Here is a 19061-nt window from a genome sequence, read left to right as displayed (position 1 = left end):
TGGGTTTCCATGGATAAATTAGTTCATCTGTGGCCTGCGGAATGCATCGTCTGAAGCCGAGATGCTGACGACGGGGACCCATCGTTAGCAGACTCATTAGCATCTTGCCTCTTCTCCTGCCCACAGCGGTTCTTTCTTCCCCTCCCCTCAGGTCTTCCTAAGTTATCGCGTCATCGCTGTCTGCCAGGAAGGGAGAGGGTGGTGTGGCGAATGGGAGGGAGTCGGGGACCTGGGCTCTAGGGGCCGTAGCCGTCGGGCCACCACAGACCTTCCGACCCGTCCCCTGCTTGCGGCTTTGGCTTCCTCATCCCCGAAGGGCGGAGTTGGATCCCGCCATCCCTTCGGTCGGTCCCTGCTAGGCTGGCGGCACTGCGCCGCTAGGTCGGGTGGTCAAGTCAGTCCCGAGCCCGCGTGCGCTGTTCCAAGCCAAGGCTCCGTGAGAGCCCTGAGGATGCGCTGAGCCCGACCACAAACCCTCTGTGCACCGGGCGCTGTTCTGGGTGCGCTAGGGGGTGCTGCTAGCCCCTCCCGTCGGGCACCCTGTGACCCCCAAGAAGGACCCCTACAGCACGCCCCGTAACGAGGCACTGGGGCGGGGCGTAGTGAGAGAGGCAGATTTTACAGACGTCAGTGAAGGAGAAATGAATTCTGATTGGAAGGGCGAGGAATCAAAGAAGGCTTCAGCGAGAAGGTGGCACCTGAGCTGAGCCTTACTGGGTGAGCAGAGTTTTGAAAGAGGGGAAGGCTCATCACAGGTGGAGGTAGCAGTGGGAAGAGGGGCTGAGAGATGGGCAGGTTCGTGGGGGTGAGGAGCGCTCACAGAAAGGAGGTCCTGGTGCAGGGGGCCCGCGGGGCAGGGGGCCCGCGGTGCAGGGGGTCGGCGGTGCAGAGGCCCCGGTGCAGGGGGCTGGCGGTGCAGAGGCCCCGGTGCAGAGGCCCCAGTGCAGGGGGCCCGCGGTGCAGGGGGCCCGCGGTGCAGGGGGTCGGCGGTGCAGAGGCCCCGGTGCAGGGGGCCCGCGGTGCAGGGGGCCCGCGGTGCAGGGGGCCCGCGGTGCAGGGGGCCTGCGGTGCAGAGGGCCCGCGGTGCAGAGGGCTGGCGGCCTATGTGAGTTGGAAGTTGGCTGGCACCAGACAGCAGGTCCCGTGGAGGCGGGGCTGAGAATGAGCCTGAGTTTGGCCCTGAGCTTTCCTTTCTTAAGGTGGCAGGCGAGTGCCCTTCCTCTAGGGCTGCAGACAGGGCTACCGAGTTCCCTTTCCTCTACATCACTGTCTTTCAGTGGGGATTTTACCGCCCATGGTGTGTGGCAATGTCTGGAGACATCTTTGATTGTCATGACTGGGGCGTGTCATTGGCAACTAGTAATTGAGAAACTCCAATACAGAAGCTTATCTTGGAAAATTAAGTAGAAGAGGTAGAAGGTTACCCAAAGGGAATCTTTCCAGTCTATTTCAGTATCTCTCCAGGCCTCTAAGAGGGATGTAGAGATTGGGACAAAAGGAGAAAATCATTTGTGCCAAGCCTGGCCATGGAATGATGCCTTCTTTTTGTCTCTGGCGTTTCCCCAGAGCCCTGTTCTAGTTGCTGAGATGTCGGAGGGATAAGTGTGACCCACGTGTGTGCGTTGCACCTCTGTTCATTGGTACCTCTTCAGGCAGGGCTGTCCTTCCTGCCCTGGGGTCCCTCGTGGCCACCTTGCTCCATCCCGTGTCCTGTTTCCGTTATAGTTGGTCCCGCAGTACACTCTACTCCTGCAGGGAAGGGCTGTGCTGGGCCCCTGAGCACGCCCAGCCCAGCCTGGCTCGGGACTGTCCGGTGGGTATGCCTGCTGCATCCTGCTACTGGCTGCCCTTCTGAGCGAGGGGTCTTATCCGCGAGGGGTACCGTTGAGAGTAATCTTTCTGGTGACTCTCTGCCACCTGAGTGACTGATGGGAACACCTGGCGTTTCACGCAGCTTTCACCGGGGTGAAGGCTCTGGAGAGGTGATCCCTGCTGCCACCAACCGGCATTTCTCCCGTTAGGACGTCCTCGAGCTGCCTTTCCAGCTACGTTTAGTAACGGCCTTTGAAGCAGAACACTTGTGTGGTGAGGACAGCCAGTGGCAGGGTCAAGCCGCGAAGCATATTTGCAAACCAAGCCTTAAATAAAATTAGCATCTCAGACCCCTGCAGGTGGCAGCTTTTAGGACTTTGATGTGAAGAGCTATATACAGAAATTGTGATTTTTTTAAAAAAAGATTGCATTAATTCGACAGCTCAGATACAAAGATGTTCATTAAAGTGCTTGCTTGATTTTCAGATGCATCCCTGTGTTCTAAACAACCTGATATTTCTAGATTCTCTTCGTCCCAGCACGTTCCTGTTTCTTGGTTTTAAAGAACATATTATTAGGCAAATCTCGAGACAGGTCCTTTGGCCAACACGAAGTATTCACTGTGGAGCAGTAAGTCGGATAGGAAGCAGGTAGTTTGTATTTACCCATCAGCAAAGATTTACAAAGTGTCTGCTACTTGCCAAGCACTGTTTTTGGCGCTGGAGTTAACAGCGAGGAATGAGACAAGGTCCCCACCCTCAGGGAGCTCATGGATTAATGAGACACAGTCAAACAAGGGGCTGTCGTGTAATATTAGTGACCGGTGGTGCATGAGGAAAAAAGCAGAGCGAGGGCTTAGTGCCTGGGGTGAGGGTGAGGGAGGGTGTGTTTTATTAGCTAGGCGGACGAGGGAAGGCCTGCCGAGGAGGTGCTGTCTGAGCAGGTCTCGATGAGGTGAGGGGGCAGGCAAGCCCGGAGGTCTACGGGAACAGTGTGCAGGCAGCAGGAACGGCAGGTGCAGGAAGGGGTGTGGCAAGGTGTCCAGCCCGGTGCCAGGGAGCAGATGGGGCTGGAGAGAAAGGCAGGGACCAGGTCTCAGTGGCCTTGCGGGTCCCGGCGAGGAATTTGGATTATATCTGAGAGAACTGGCAAGGCTTTGGAGAGTTGAGTATTAAGTTTTCTTTCTCTGTGGAGGCTCGGCGGGGGGCAGGGAGATGATTGATGCTGTTGCAGGAACAGAGGTCAGAGGTCCCACTGGTGGGGGCGGGGGGACTGAGGGGCGGCACGGGGTTCATGGTGCTACGGGTGGGCTTCCAGGGGTGCCTGGAAGCGTTTGAGGTACTACTCGTGGGTCTCTGATGGGTAATGTGATGTGTGCTACTGAGTGTATTGCTCTGGAGCTTAAGAGAGGGGTCTGGGCTAAGAATGTAAAGTTGAGAGATACCAGTGTACAGATGGGGGTTAAACATTTTTCTTCATGTATTTAATCCAGTATATTAAAATACTACCATATAATCATGTACTCGATATCAAAACTCTGAATGGGTGGTATCTCATATTCTCTCTTTATAGTAAGGCCTTGAAATCTGGCCTATATTTTATACTTGTAGCACAATATCTCATTTCAGACTCCTAAGTTTTCAGTGGTTCAAAGAAAGGGACAGGTAGTTCTTCTAAAGTAATAAAGTTGTGTTTAACAGAAGAACCCTCCTGTGATCTGTTTCTTCACTTGCGACACTTCCGACACCAGATGTGTGGGGGTTTCACACATTTCACAATTCCCAAGTTCTCTTCAGACACCAACTGGGTGTCCAGTAGTTTAATTCTGACACTAACTACCTAGTTAGTGCAGACCCCACGGGTTAAGGGCTCATTCCCGCAAGGCCGCCACAAATTCAGACACCAGTCGTAAGTGGTAGGTCCTCAGCTTACCCACACTTCTGCCTGACTTGGCTACAAAGTGAGGGTTCCCACATGCCCTCCCCAGGTTTGATGACGGCTCATAGGACTTGGGGAAACACATTCACCGGTCTATGTTATCAGGGTATTATAAAGGATACAGCTGAGCAGCCAGATGGAGATGTATGAACGGTCCGGGTGCAGCTAAGTTGGACAGTTTGATGCCTCCGGCCTCAGTTTCCCTAACTGTACAGCGAGAGGAAGACACCTACTGAACAAGGTTCCCGTGAGGATTAAACCGAGTGAGGCCGTGAGGGTCCTTTAGCAAACGGCAGGGAAAGGCGTTCAGGCTTCTTTCACCATTAAGATTTTCTAGAACGTGGCCTTTTGCCCTTCCTCCTGAAACAGATACAGATCAGGGTTTGTGCACGCGAGATGGTGCATCGTGTGATGCCGTTAAGCGGGAACGTTTCATCTCTTTTTCAGAAACGGGTACAAGTTCCTCTACTGCTCCGCACGGGCCATCGGGATGGCGGACATGACGCGGGGCTACCTGCACTGGGTCAACGAGCGGGGCACGGTGCTGCCCCAGGGGCCGCTGCTCCTCAGCCCCAGTAGCCTCTTCTCTGCCTTGCACAGGTGAGGGCTCAGCCTGCCCGACCCCCGCCCCGCACCGCTGGGCCGGCTCGGGACCCCTCTCCCGCTCACCGGAGGTTTTGCCAGAATAGCTGCTTTACTCGTCCTCCCAGCTGACACCCCCGCTCCGTGCTGGGCCCCGGAGGTTCAGCCTCAAGTGCGGGTCTGGCCTCGTCACCCATCAGCATCCTTCACTGGCTCATCACGGCCCTCGGGAAAAAGCCCGAGGCCGCGAGCTCGGCATCACGGGCTCTTCACCACCCGCCTTGTCCTTCTCGCCCGTCTCATTCTCTCCGGGTTCTGGGATGCAGTCGTGCTGAGCTGTCTCCCGTTGTCCAGAGGGATGATCTCTGCTCTGAGCCTTAGCACATGCTGCCCTCCTTCGTGGGGAGCTGCCCCTCTCCCTGCATCGCTGGCCTGAGTCTTAGTGACTCTGAGAATCTATCTGTGCGCTTTCCGTCCAATCAGGGACCTCGGCTGGGTCCAGTGGCCCCTCTACCAGCCACCATCACCACCTGCCTGGCCTGAGACCTCCCGTAATGAGGAGTCCTGGTCACACCGTTTATTTTTATAGACCACCAGCCCAGTTCTTTTCTTTCATTGGTTATTTTTAAAAATATTTATTTATTTATTTTTAACATCTTTATGGGAGTATAATTGCTTTACAATGGTGTGTTAGTTTCTGCTGTATAACAAAGTGAATCAGCTATACGTATACATATATCCCCATATCCCCTCCTTCTTGCGCCTCCCTCCCTCCCACCCTCCCTATCCCACCCCTCTAGGTGGTCAGAGAGCACCGAGCTGATCTCCCCTTGTGATGCAGCTGCTTCCCACTAGCTGTCTCTTTTACATTTGGTAGTGTACATATGTCCGTGTTACGCTCTTACTTAGTCGCAGCTTACCCTTCCCTGTCCCCGTGTCCTTGAGTCCATTCTCTATGTTTGCGTCTTTATTCCTGTCCTGACCTTAGGTTCATCAGAAGCTTTTTTTTTTTTTTTTTTTCCATACATATGTGTTAGCACACATCATCTGTCGATGGACACTTAGGTTGCTTCCATGTCCTGGCTATTGTAAATAGTGCTGCAGTGAACATTGTGGTACATGACTCTTCTTGAATTATGGTTTTCTCAGGGTGTATGCCCAGTAGTAGGATTGCTGGGTTGTATGGTAGTTCTATTTTTAGTTCTTTAAGGAACCTCCATGCTGTTCTCCACAGTGACTGTATCAATTTGCATTCCCACCAGGAGTGCAGGAGGGTTCCCTTTTCTCCACACCCTCTCCAGCATTTATTGTTTGTAGATTTTTTGATGATGACCATCCTGACCGGTGTGAGGTGATACCTCATTGTAGTTTGGATTTGCACTTCTCTAATGATTAGTGATGTTGAGCATCCTTTCATGTGTTTGTTGGCAATCTGTATATCTTCTTTGGAGAAATGTTTGTTTAGGTCTTCTGCCCATTTCTGGATTGGGTTGTTTGTTTTTATGATACTGAGCTGCATGAGCCGCTTGTATATTTTGGAGATTAGTCCTTTGTCAGTTGCTTCCTTTGCAAATATATTCTCCCATTCTGAGGGTTGTCTTTTTGTCTTGTTTATGGTTTCCTTTGCTGTGCAAAAGCTTTTAAATTTCATTAGGTCCCATTTGTTTGTTTTTGTTTTTATTTCCATTTCTCCTCTAGGAGGTGGGTCAAAAAGGATCTTGCTGTGATTTATGTCATAGAGTGTTCTTTCTGCCTATGTTTTCCTCTAAGAGTTTGATAGTGTCTGGCCTTACATTTAGGTCTTTAGTCCATTTTGAGCTTATTTTTGTGTATGGTGTTAGGGAGTGTTCTCATTTCATTCTTTTACATGTAGCTGTCCAGTTTTCCCAGCACCACTTATTGAAGAGGCTGTCTTTTCTCCATTGTATATTCTTGCCTCCTTTATCAAAGATAAGGTGACCGTATGTGTGTGGGTCTATTTCTGGGCTTTCCATCCTGTTCCATTGATCTATATTTCTGTTTTTTGTGCCAGTACCATACTGTCTTGATTACTGTAGCTCTGTAGTATAGTCTGAATTCTGGGAGCCTAATTCCTCCAGCTCCGTTTTTCTTTCTCAAGATTGCTTTGGCTCTTTGGGGTCTTCTGTGTTTCCATACACATTGTGAAGTTTTTTGTTCCAGTTCTGTAAAAATGCCATTGGTGGTTTGATAGGGATTGCATTGCATCTGTAGATTGCTTTGGGTAGTATAGTCATTTTGTCAAGGTTGATTCTTCCAATCCAAGAACATGGTTTATCTCTCCATCTGTTTGTATCATCTTTAATTTCTTTCATCACTGTCTTCTAGCTTCCTGCATACAGGTCTTCTGTCTCCTTGGGTAGGTTTATTCCTAGGTATTTTATTCTTTTTGTTTCAGTGGTAAATGGGAGTGTTTCCTTAATTTCCCTTTCAGATTTTTCATCATTAGTGTCTAGGAATGCAAGAGACTTCTGTGCATTAATTTTGTATCCTGATACTTTACCAAATTCATTGATTAGCTCTAGTAGTTTCCTGGTAGCATCTTTAGAATTCTCTATGTATAGTATCATGGCGTCTGCAAACAGTGACAGCTTTACTTCTTCTTTTCCGATTTGAATTCCTTTTATTTCTTTTTATTCTCTGATTGCCGTAGCTAAAACTTTCAAAACTTTGTTGAATAACCATGGTGAGAGTGGGCATCCTTGTCTTGTTCCTGATTTTAGAGGAAATGGTTTCAGTTTTTCACCATTGAGAACGCTGTTGGCTATGGGTTTGTCATATATGGCCTTTATTATGTTGAGGTAAGCTCCCTCTATGCCTACTTTCTGGAGAGTTTTTATCATAAATGGGTGTTGAACACCAGCCCATTTCTGATGACCCTCTCCCCTTCCCCTTCATGCCCGCATTCAGGACAGCCAAGCCAAACTAAGTCTGGCCTCCTAGTGGGGGGCAGGAAAGCAGCAGCCTCCCTGGAGCTGGGGGCCCAGGGCAGTGTCCTGAGCTGCTCTCAAAGCAGTGGGTTGAAGTTTGAGACTTATAATCATACATTCACTCATGTGTCTCTGTATAAGAGTCCTGAGATGTAGACTGTAAGGCCCTTTTAGTGCTAAGGAGGGTTCTGGAATCCATAGAAGGCCATGCAGAGCCAGGACCAGCCCCTGGGCCTTCTGACACTCAGTTTGGGGCTCATCAGCATCATCTAAATTACGTTTTGTTGAGGCGCCGAAGAATAGTTCAAAAAATACACGCAAGGCATCTGTCGATAGATAGATACATAGCTAGATACGCAGTATCTCTGTAATGTACGCAAGCTGAAAGGGGCCCTCGAGATCATCCAATAATCAGACAGTGAACACCAGCCTGCCCACGACCGAGATGAAGCGAGAGGACGTGCTCTCACTCCACCCTCTGAGCCGTAATAGTAACTGCTATCCCTGGATTTTGCGTTAGTCATTCCCTGCTCCTCTAAATAGTTAGCACGTGTATGTGTGATCCTAACCAGTATGTTGAACTGTGCACATTTGTGAACTTTATGTAAATGAATCATATGTTCTTCCGGAACTCACTTTTACTGCTCAACGTGACGTTCCCAGGATTGTTGAGAGTCGCTGTAACTGGCTCGTCTTTGCTTCTGTGTAGGTCCCGTTGTTAGACTCCACCACAGCCCGCTTATCTTTTCTGCTGTTGGTGGGTGCTTGAGCCGCTTGTGGTTTTCTGCTCTCGGGCGCAGTGCTGCCTGTGTGTGTCCTCTGGGGGCACCTGTGCAGCGTGCTCCAGGGTACACCCCCAGGAGCAGGATTGCTGGGCCACAGAGCATGCACATGTGTGGTCTTCTTTGGCCATGGCAAACTGTTGTCCAAAGTAGTTGAACCAGTTCGTACACCAGAAGCAAACAGTGCGAAGTGTTCCCTCCATCGGCTTTACTTTCTTACCTACACGTTGTCAGCCGTTTACATTTTTGCTACTCTGGTGGGTAAGAAATGTCTCTTTCCACGCGTTTATTGGCCACGTGGGCTTCATCTTCTGTGACGTGCCTGTTCACGTCTGTCCCTTATTTTCCTTTTGATTTGTAAGAGTTATAGATTGTGCATACGTAGCCTTTGTTACGAGCGCTACAAATATCTTTCTCCAGTTTATGGCTTTTGATGAACGTAAATCTGAGTTGCCTTTAGTTGAACAGATCATTTCCCCTGTAGTTTTGTTCTTCCTGTGTGTTGACAAAGCCTTCCCAGACTGTGGGCCTGAGGAAAGTCTCCTGTATTTTACCTAAAGGTGTCGCCTTTCACGTTGAGGTCTGTAATTCACCAGGAATTGATTTTTGTATATAGAGTGCACTAGGGGTCCATTTTCTTTTTCTTTATACCTGTGTGGATATTCAGTTGTCTCAGCACCATTTGCTGAAGAGAGTGCCCTTCTCCTCTGCTTTGACTTTGTCGTCGTAGTCATAAATTGAAGGCCCGGAAATGTGTGCCTCCGTTTCTGGCCTTCGTTCGTCTCTATAGCGATTTGAATCACATTCCATAAAAACATGCAGACAACAACCTGGTGAGAGTTTAATTGAGATGACAGTGAATCTGTAGACCAATGGAGAATTAATATCTCATTATAATATTGAATATTCCAATTCAATTGTATGGTATATTTCTTCATTTATTTAGGTCTTCGCTAATATATTGCAACAAAGTTTTTAACTCATTTAGAATTTTTGCACTGGCGTTCCCGAGTGAGATTGGCCCACACTTTCCCCATACTTTACTACCTCTTGCGGTTTAGTTTTTGAGGTCATGCTGGCCTCGTGAAGTGAGTCAGGAGAGGTTTTCTCTTCCTCTGTGCCCTGGAATTCTTTGTTCCTTGGATGACTGGTGGAAGTCTCTGTCGAAATCACTTGTCTGGGGTGTTTTCCTTGTGGGAAGACTTGAAAGTACGGATTCACTTTCTGTCTAGCGCTTCTCTGGGATGGCTTAACCGACTTACGCGTATTTAACTTCTGAAGATACGAAAGAAGGCGCTCTTAGTATCCCAGCACCTTTGACGGTTAAAAGTAGTTTGATGCTAATGAAGCTGACGCTCTCGTGCTGACCCGTTATTTATTTGTTTTAACAGAGAAGTGATCGAAAAGAAGCCAGAGAAGTTTAAAGTCCAGTGTTTGACAGACATCAAAAACTTGTTTTCTCCAAATACAGAACCCTTTTATGCTGCTTTTGGAAACCGACCAGCTGTAAGTAGTAGTCGGGTATATACGAATTCTTGAAATTACTGTCTGTTCAGATAGCCGTCATCTGAAAGGCCGGCCTAGACTCCCACGTGAAGCCAGATTCTCCTACTACTAGGAATAACTGCTAAGGAGCCGCTTGCCTATGTCTAAAGGCAAGGAGATCGTCATTATTTCGTGGCATCTAGTTTTCTTTGAAGGTGGGCTTGTGGATTTCAGTTTGAAACTAGAAACTTTAAATTCCAAATTGCTTGCTAAATTAGTAAAACAAGAACATTAAATAGGATTAGATCCTTTCTACCAGAATGGGACCACAGAGCACAAAGGTGAATTCAGTGTCTCAAGTTTTAAGAGTGTTATTTCCTATCGTAAAAGTAGTACTTCGAGATTTTGTGCATACTTCCCAAATTTGCTAGAAGGGTCAGCATTCTGGAGAAGGTAGTTGGGTACTTACTTCCCAGTCAGAAAATTCTCCTGCTTTTGAAACTCATGCCCAAGAAAATGGGTCACGGAGTAACCTTAAGCAATGTTAGAATTGCAGGGGATGTAGTAGGTGGTTTACTTTTTTTTTTTTTTTTTTTTTTTTTTGCGGTACGCGGGTCTCTCACCGTTGTGGCCTCTCCCGTTGCGGAGCACAGGCTCCGGAGGCGCAGGCTCAGCGGCCATGGCTCACGGGCCCAGCCGCTCCGCGGCATGTGGGATCTTCCCAGACCGGGGCACGAACCCGCGTCCCCTGCATCGGCAGGCGGACTCTCAACCACTGCGCCACCAGGGAAGCCCGGTGGTTTACTTTTTAACTCAGTTCTCGAATAGAGGGGTGAACTGAGGCCCAGAGAGGACAACTTACTTACTAGTTTCACATCCAGAGACATTCTTTCTCTACACTACTTGGAGGTATTATTCGAGTTTAATGAGAGTTTTACAACACAGGCAGACCTCGTTTTATTGCACTTCGATTTGTTACACTCTGCAAATACTGCATTTTTTTTTTACAAATTGAAAGTTTGTGGCATCGAGCAAGTCTGTCAGCACCATTCTTCCAACAGCATTTGCTCACTTCCTGTCTCTGTGTCACATTTTGGTAATTCTTGCGATATTTCAAGCTTTTTCATGATTTTATACATTACGGTGATCTGGGATCAGTGATCTTTGATGTGACTGCTAGGACTCGCTGAAGACTCGGATAAGGGTTAGCATTTTCAGCAATAAAGTGTTTTTTTAAACTTTTTTTTTTTTTGCGGTACACGGGCCTCTCACCGTCGTGGCCTCTCCCGTTGCGGAGCACAGGCTCCGGACGCGCAGGCTCAGCGGCCATGGCTCACGGGCCCAGCCGCTCCACGGCACGTGGGATCTTCCCGGACCGGGGCACGAACCCGCGTCCCCCGCATCGGCAGGCGGACTCTCAACCACTGCACCACCAGGGAAGCCCTAAAGTGTTTTTTGTATGCACTTTTTCTAGACATAAAGCTGTTGCATACTTAATAGAGTACAGTGTAGTGTAAACATGACTTTTATATACACCGGCACACCAAAACGTTCGTGTGATTGGCTTCGTCGTGGTGTCTGGAACTGAACCCGCGGTAACTCTGCGGTCCGCCTGTATTTGTATCAAATCTGAAGTATTTGTATTTACGATGAACTCTTTTCTCCTCGTTACCACTTTACCGAATGTAGGATGTGTACTCGTACAAGCAAGTGGGAGTGTCCCTGAACAGGATATTCACCGTCAATCCCAAAGGAGAGCTGGTACAGGAGCACGCGAAGACCAACGTCTCCTCGTGAGTACTGCGCCCCCTCGCTGTCATCGCCGTGTCCTTGCCTGTTGTCGTCATCTTGACCTTGGAGTGGTGTTCCACAGTCAACAGTATATACCTTTTTAATCCTTCGGTGCCTATATTTTAATCTTTAATTCCTACAAGGAAAACATATGTTAACGTCTCGGATTTTGTCCAGAACCTAACTTTCGGACAGCCCGCATTATTAAATCAGATCCCCACCGGGTCGAAAATTTAAACGAGCGGTTAGATGCTGCTGCAGAGTGGAATGGCATGAATTTGAAAACTACTGGCTTCCATTTGCCGAATTCGTTTTGAAAGCCTAGAATGCGAATTAGAAATGTAGCCAGATTAAAATATCATGAGAAGGTATATTTAAAGATGAAGAACCTACGTAGCCCTTCACGTTACTGACCTGTAATAACATTCTCACCGGAAACATGTCTATGTGACGGTAAGAATTCTCGTATTTTTGGCCGAAGCGCATTCTCCCCAAGGCCGTGGGCTGAACTGGGTAACTGTTTGCAGTGAGGCCTCCTGGCTGGCCGGGAATCTCCCTTGACTTGGATATGTCTCTCTTTGGGTTCCTGACTTCTTACAGTGGAGCGTGTTTCCTCAGCTTTGCCCACTGGGTGATATCGGGCAGACAGGTGTCGTCCTGCCTTGTCCGTTTCAGAGGCCATACCCCTGTTGGCCTGATCCCTGCAGACCTGGAAAACGGCCTCTGGCCTGAGCGACCCCAGGGGGCCTGCTGGGGCCCTCCTTATGTGGAGGAGTTGGACTGGGGGAGTTCGGGTCTAGCAGCTTCCCAGGGATTGGTTTTTTTGTTTGATAGAGATCGAGGTTCCCCTAGGGCAGATTTTCACTTTCCAGATGATCCTTTTACCTGTTGGGAGTCTAATCCAGCTTAAAGAGGATAGTTCCAGGCTAGAGGGCGCCCTGGGGTCTGCCTCCCTCCCCCCATAGCCAGGCCAGGACCTAAGTAAGCAGTTCCCAGGGTATGTGGGGCGAGAGGGGAGTGGGGGAGCCAGGACCCGCCTCCATCCTTCACAAGGGGAGGCCGTGCCGGTGCTGCCTGATGGGCAGAACGACAGCAGGGACTCTTTCTTCCACACGCCTTTCCTTACGGTTTCTCCCTCTCCTGAGTTCTGAGCGGCCGCCCTGATAACGTCTCAGTTCCCTCTTCTCCGTCGTTCCCCACATGAAAGTCTTTCCTCGGTCTCGAGGAGAGAGCGGATTTCCATTTAGGGTCAAAAGAACTCTCAGCTGATGGCACACTGCCCTGAAGTGGCAAAGGTTTCTGCCCAGGCAGCAGCCCAGTGGCATGTCTTGTCATAAGAGGTGTTGAAAGGGGGATGCCAGCATCTACGAAGGTCTGCCCAGGAGGCCTCTGAGGTTATCCCGTTTGCTGAGATGCTGGGGTAAAAATGCACGCTTTGCCCACGCCTTGGGGGAGGAAACTTTATTTATCGCCAAGGAATGGTGTCTTCTTCTACCTAGACCGGGAGATGTGATTCTCCCTGTGGGAGAGAGACTCTCCTTCCCCAGTTTAAGCACACACTTTTCTCTGGTGGTACCAAACTCGGTACCACCATTTCAGAACCAAGTGGGTGCTTGCCCCTTGGAAGCTGGGACCTTGTCTCGGAGAAGTCAGGGGCCCATGCCGATGGGGGGCTTCTGTGCTTTCCTTCTTGGCATTTATGGCCAGCAGTGTGTGAGCTCTGCCTGCTCTGAAGGAGCCCCGTGCGTGCGTGGAGGGTTGGGCCGAGAGGCACAGACGGAGCTGATGATGAGCTGTGAACTGCCCCCTGCAGGGAGGGGCCACCTTCCAGAGCCACAAAACTCAAACAGACAGGTCTCCAAGCCAGAGGGTATTTTAAAATTTTGTTTTAATCCCTAGGAAAGACGATTCTTGCTTATTAAGAGAGATTTTCCCCGGTTTGTGCAAGCACAATGTTTCTCATAAGTTCTTTGGATGTCCTTTATTAAATACACACACACTCATCCTTATTTAAAAGTTATTTTATGCCTCAGAACATGCTAATTCCTTGAGTTTGGATTTCAAAAGCCTTTTTGGTTCTTAGCAAATTAGAGCTGGAGAGGGACCGGCGGCTGTCAGGGAGGACTCCGAGGATGTGCAGGGAGGCCTGGGCTTGTCACAGTTTCTGGTTGGAGGTGCCCGGAGGTCTGAGAATGCATATCAGTAGAGCAACTTTCTTTTGGTAGTTCTAGGCCACAGAAACTAATATGCAACATCTTCTTGGGAATACACAGAAAACAGAGTGAGAGAGTCTTGCAGGGAGCGTTGAGAAACACTGATCAGGTCCAAGTCCATATTCATAAGGACCTGAGGCCCAGAGAGGGCAAGACACCTGCCCAGGGTTCCACAGCAGTAAGGCGGGAATCTTGACCCAGGTCTCTTGACCCTCATGCCAACTATGGCTCTTTTTCCTGAGGCTAACAGTTAGCCAGGGCGAATTATTTTGTAGTGTTCGTGATTTATTGTTGAATAAATTTATGGAGCGTTGGCTCACATTATTTTACCATGGCACACGTTGTCTGATTTAATTCTCACCTGAGCACTGTGCACGGCTTTCATTTTCTCCCTTTCCGGTTGAGGGAATCGTGGCTTAGAGAGATGAAGCCGCTTGTCGGAGGCGGCGCAGCCCGTAAATGGCAGAGCTGAAGGCCAGATTGGAGTCTCCTAACCCCAGGGCCCAGCGCCCTTTCATTGCACAGTGAGACAGTCTCTGGGTGGCGCTCCGAAGATGTGACTTCTCTGTGATTCTTGTCTCCACTGCCCCCAAGGCGGGCAGCTGTACGTCTGTCATGCTGTCTCGCTCCTGCTCCTTTGAGTGAAGTCAGGTCACACCTGCCTTGCCCATGAGGCCGTCTCCGACGCCCCTCCTTGGCAGACTCTCCGATTTCCCGTTAATTAGTGAGGGATTATTCTAGAACAGCCTCCCTCGTGTTAAGCATATGGTCCATTCTTGGGGGTCCTGGATCCCTCCTGACTCCCGGGCACCGCTCAGGGGGTACGTGCTGGTGTCCCGCGTGGCCGAGTGTCCCTCCCAGGCGGTGACGTTGTCCATCTTCCTCCCAGGTATGTGAGACTCTGCGAGGTGGTCGACCACGTTTTCCCCTTGCTGAAAAGGAGCCATTCTTCAGACTTTCCCTGTTCAGATACATTCAGTAACTTCACCTTTTGGAGAGAACCACCGCCACCCTTTGACAACCAGGACATTCATTCTGCATCAGCATAGTACGTTCCGGGCCACTTCCTGGCATCCTGTGGAAATCAGGCGCCCCCATTAAAGGATAGGTTTGGGAACCTGCAGTCATTTGCTTACGAGCAGAGGAGCATTTCTCTCCCGGTACCCCTGGCCGGGGTTGACATTTCTAAGTGATGTGTACGTCCTAGACGGGGCGTCGGGTGCGTCCCTGGTGGGGAGGCCATGCCCGGTTGAGGCTTCGAGCCTGTGGCAGCACTGCCCTCCCCAGCCTGCTGCAGGCTGGGAGCAGTTAGTGTGCAAGATGGGCTGTGAAGCGGGGGTCCCTGGGATGATGGGATCCAAGGAGGGGCACCAGGTGTGCACGACTTCTGGGAGAGTGGGGGACACATTTGTGCCACGTGGAGGGCTGTGCAGGGTCCCGTGATCTGACTCTGAGGTCTCGGAAGGGACTCCAAACCCCACCGTTCTGGGCCTTGACCTTGCGGATGTCCCCTTGTGGTGTTTGCCGACTGGTCTGATGGTTTTAATTCCTCTGGTTAAAGCTAACCTATATAACTGGCATATTTTCCCCTACTTTTGTGGCACAAGGCTGGAATATTTATGCCTTAACGCACCCGTGGAAGATGTTTTATTTAGAATGTGCTTTTTCCAGCTTCCTGTACCTCTGCGATGCCTTAAGTTCAGATTATAGGAAATATTATTAGGGCAGTATTTCGAATCAGTTCGACACTCTGCCAGCAACCTGTCTGGCAACGCGCTGCTGAAAACGTGGGCTCGCGCAGAGCTTATGCCAAGCGGTGATGGTGTCAGTTTCTTTTGGGAGCTCTCAACAGAAACTGGTTGGTTTTAAGAAAATAGTTTGAAGAAGTTAAATTATATTCTTTGTAGATAGTATTATTTATTACCTTACTCTGATTGGGTTACTGCTATAAGCATTTTAGCCATGTTCTTTCTATTATAACTGTCAGTAATACATTAAAAAGATATACGTGTTAGACCATCCAAAGAGCCTTATTCTGTAATTCTCACAGCACTGACCTTCTTTTGGAATTTATGAGTCATACTTTTTATTTCCCTTAGCTTTTCCCACTCAGATTTAAGGGCAAGTGGATAAGTAGTCATTTGAGTGACATTCGTCAAGCCGGTAGAAGATGATTCTTTTCCTTGTTTGTTAAATTGGCCTGTGGAGGAGAGAATAATTTGAAAAGTGAAAGAATTATTTTGGTAAAAGATTTCGCTTTTCGAGCTCTTATTTTGTTAAAGAGCGTTTTACTCCAGTGGTTGAGATGCTCTCCTATTTAAATCGCATGGTTAGAGTCATGGAGGCAAACAGTGAAACAGTTGAATGCAGTTTTACTCTTTCTGTGAAAGAAAACCCAGAGGCGTTGCCTCCCCTGTCGCCGGTGGGCTCTGCCGGCAGCGGCCGCCTTTCCCGAGCCGTTCGCGTGGCCACCCAGAGAAACGCAAACACCCGTGTGTAAGTGGTCCCAGATTCGCGGAGCAGCGCACACCACATGTGCAGATGCCCTTTTGGAGGCATTAAAAATGATTTAAAATAGTCCTGCCTTAACCTGGGCTAGCCATTAGTGACCTTCAGAGGCTACCTTCATTCTTTCTGTCACGAGGGTATTTTGCGGTGAACTTTAACTGCTGTGAACTAAGTAGAAGACGACCAGCTGTAGTCCTCTCGCAAGAGCATGCAACTTTGGACCCCCCAATTTTGATGCACCCTAAGCTTCCACGCCACTGCCCTCTGAAACAGAGCACGCCTTCCAGAAAGTCACACTCGGGTCTGTGTCAGGTTCAGAGTGTGACCCCCTGGAGAGGCAGTGACATTCACACCTGCCTCGTGGCTTCGGAAAGCGGGATTTGTGCCCGGGCAGCGCTCACGCATGTGCGAGCTTGTTTATCTGTGTTCACACAACCGTAACTCAGTGACCCCAAAGCCACGTGCTAGGATGCTGTGTTTGGGCCACGCATTTCAGAGTTGCCCAATGGAAACGAATCCCTCTATCGCGACAAGTCATCAAACATTCATCACACGTGATGAAGAAAAGTGTATGTCCCTGGTACATTGGAGAAAATGACTACACCTTCAAAGAGGAGTCCCTTTTCCATTTTAGGTTTGGATCGCCACTTTAAATATATTTTATTTACAACGCTTGATCTGTATTTGTGTGTGCTGGTGCAATGATAAAAATCACTGTGATACTTCATTGCATTGCGCTGGATGCAAAGCTAGGATGTATTGTAACAGATGAGACGAATGACAGACTTCCCTGAAAATGAGGTGTGTGAATTTTAAATAGTTTTTGGTAAGTTATTAAGATGCTGATTTCCTACTGTGTGATATCAAGCATGTTATTTTCTACTCAGTAAACAAAAAAACGAAACCCTTAACGCTGTGAACTGTTCATTCAATATTTGGAATAAAAGAGCCCATCTCTTCTGATGCCTTCGGTGAAATACTGACCCTCTGTGTGCACTCGGCGGGGGGCGGTGGGGGAAGGAGGGGTGAAGACAGAGAGGAGAGGAGAGGGCTGCCCCCCTGGGCTCGTCGCACCTTGATGGGAGGGTTCCGTTAAATGCTGTACCTGGGGTGCCTCCCAGGACCTGGCCTGTAATCGGTGTTTAACACGTGGCTCTTACACGGGTGGGCTCCGTTCCCTGTTCTTGAATGGGATGTCAGTCAGGTGGCAGCCACAAGAGAAAACACAGGAGAGGCTCAGGAAAACCAAGCTTATTATACTTGCATCTTCTCAGAATGGGAGGCAGCTCGCCAGCAGGGCCACGTGGGGAAGCACCAGGGTGGTCAGGAGGCAAAAGACAAGTGATGGGGGCGGGCGGAGCTGAGGCCACGGCCTTTGCTGGGATTTCTGCAAGAAAGGCAGGGCAAGGTGAACCGCTTAGGACTGCCTAGTGTGAATCATTTCAGTGGCCTCTGAGCTATAGGGGTGGCCCTTGGTTGCCTGGTGCCTTTGCCCTGGGCTGATTAAGGCAGAGGACTAGTGCCTCCTGGGGGTGCACAGGCCAGACAGGAGGCCTGGCTCTGGATCAGCTAGTCTGCACATCACAGGCGTGCTTCAGCTGGGCCTTTTGCTATCCCTAAAACATGGCCAGCCCGTCTTTCCCAGCCAGCAAGTTTTTTAAGATCCCCAAACACTATAATATACGTAAAATAAAAGACACGAGACAGGTTCCCTTGCGTCATGTCCACTGTCCTCATTTTTGGGACACTTTCTGTGGTATACCCGATTTGTCTGTCATTTTGAACAAATCAGTCAAAACCCTTGGCGAGTTTACCCAGATCACCTGAAAGCCGTCATAACTGATCGATTTTGTGCATCGTCGACACAATAGGGTACCTGAGGCATCCTGTCGATTTACCTGTGTGCGTCAGCCTGAGTGTTTCGGGAACAAATGGAAGAATATTGGTCCCTCTTTGAAATGCTTCAAAGATGTCTCTGGTACAGGGTGCCGGGCTGAGCTCCTCCTGAAGCCCAGATCCAAACAGTTCATCTCTTCACGCCTCTGTATCTTAAAAACAAAACAAACTCTCATTTAGCTGAACATCACAGATTTATTCCAACCCTGATTTCAAGTTGTAGGTGCTTTTATCTGGAAAGCAAAAATCAGTACAAACTGCATCTTGGGCCCGGCGATCCCCACCTGCTCTCCCATCACCACTTTGTCTCCGTGGAGCCAGTAGGCTCTGCTGTTTCCATTCGGTTGTGCAAGCAGCCCTCACACATGCGCCGGGGAAACCAGTTCGGTAGCTTGCATTTCCCCAATGTCTCAGCTGTAATCACCTGAATATTCAAAATACTTCCTATCCTAGTTTTCAAACCCTGATACACCCCACCAGATTTGCCAGTGCCGTCATGGGACCTCAAGGAACATTGCCGATGGGTCAGTGACCGCCGGCTTTGGACCTCAGAGTGACCTTTCCTCTAAAAGGTAACGCAGGCAGCCCTGGTACACACCTGGGACAGGAGAACAGGAGTGGAGGAAAGTTACACAGTCCCCATTTAAAAAAATGAAACTCTGGAATCTGACTTCCTTGTTCCAGCAGGAGTGTTGTCCTAACCAGCTGTTCCAGGGAGCTTTGTGACATCACCCATCATTTCCTACTTATCTGCCTCCCCTTGAAAGTGTCTGTACAAAGCACTGTGCCCTGCTTCCACAGGTCTGCAGTGGCGGGGGGTGGCGGGGCATCCCGTCTCTGTGCTAGGCAAAGATAAGGTGGTTAAAAGCGCCACTAGAGGGCTTCCCTGGTGGCGCAGTGGTTAAGAATCCGCCTGCCAATGCAGGGGACACGGGTTCGAGCCCTGGTCCGGGAAGATCCCACATGCTGCGGAGCAACTAAGCCCATGCACCACAACTACTGAGCCTGCGCTCTAGAGCCCGTGAGCCACAGCTACTGAGCCCACGTGCCACAACTGCTGAAGCCCGTGCTCCTAGAGCCTGTGTTCTGCAACAAGAGAAGCCACC

At 49.5% G+C, this 19061-nt stretch overlaps 1 protein-coding gene across 1 annotated transcript in view; it reads left to right on the top strand.

The window, feature by feature from the left end:
* The window catches only part of LPIN1 (lipin 1), a 68619-nt gene extending 51583 nt beyond the window's left edge, over nt 1-17036 (top strand). The window contains exons 17-20 of the mRNA XM_024737700.1: nt 4198-4350; nt 9454-9568; nt 11237-11340; nt 14441-17036. Coding sequence (XP_024593468.1) covers nt 4198-4350; nt 9454-9568; nt 11237-11340; nt 14441-14600 — 532 coding nt within the window. The 3' untranslated portion in view covers nt 14601-17036. The remainder of the gene's footprint in view (nt 1-4197; nt 4351-9453; nt 9569-11236; nt 11341-14440) is intronic.
* Nucleotides 17037-19061: the final 2025 nt, after the last annotated feature.

Source organism: Neophocaena asiaeorientalis, unplaced genomic scaffold, assembly GCF_003031525.2.
Source record: "Neophocaena asiaeorientalis asiaeorientalis breed wild unplaced genomic scaffold, Neophocaena_asiaeorientalis_V1.1 scaffold396, whole genome shotgun sequence".
Lineage (NCBI taxonomy): Eukaryota > Metazoa > Chordata > Mammalia > Artiodactyla > Phocoenidae > Neophocaena > Neophocaena asiaeorientalis.
This window is presented reverse-complemented; position numbering and strand designations above follow the sequence as displayed.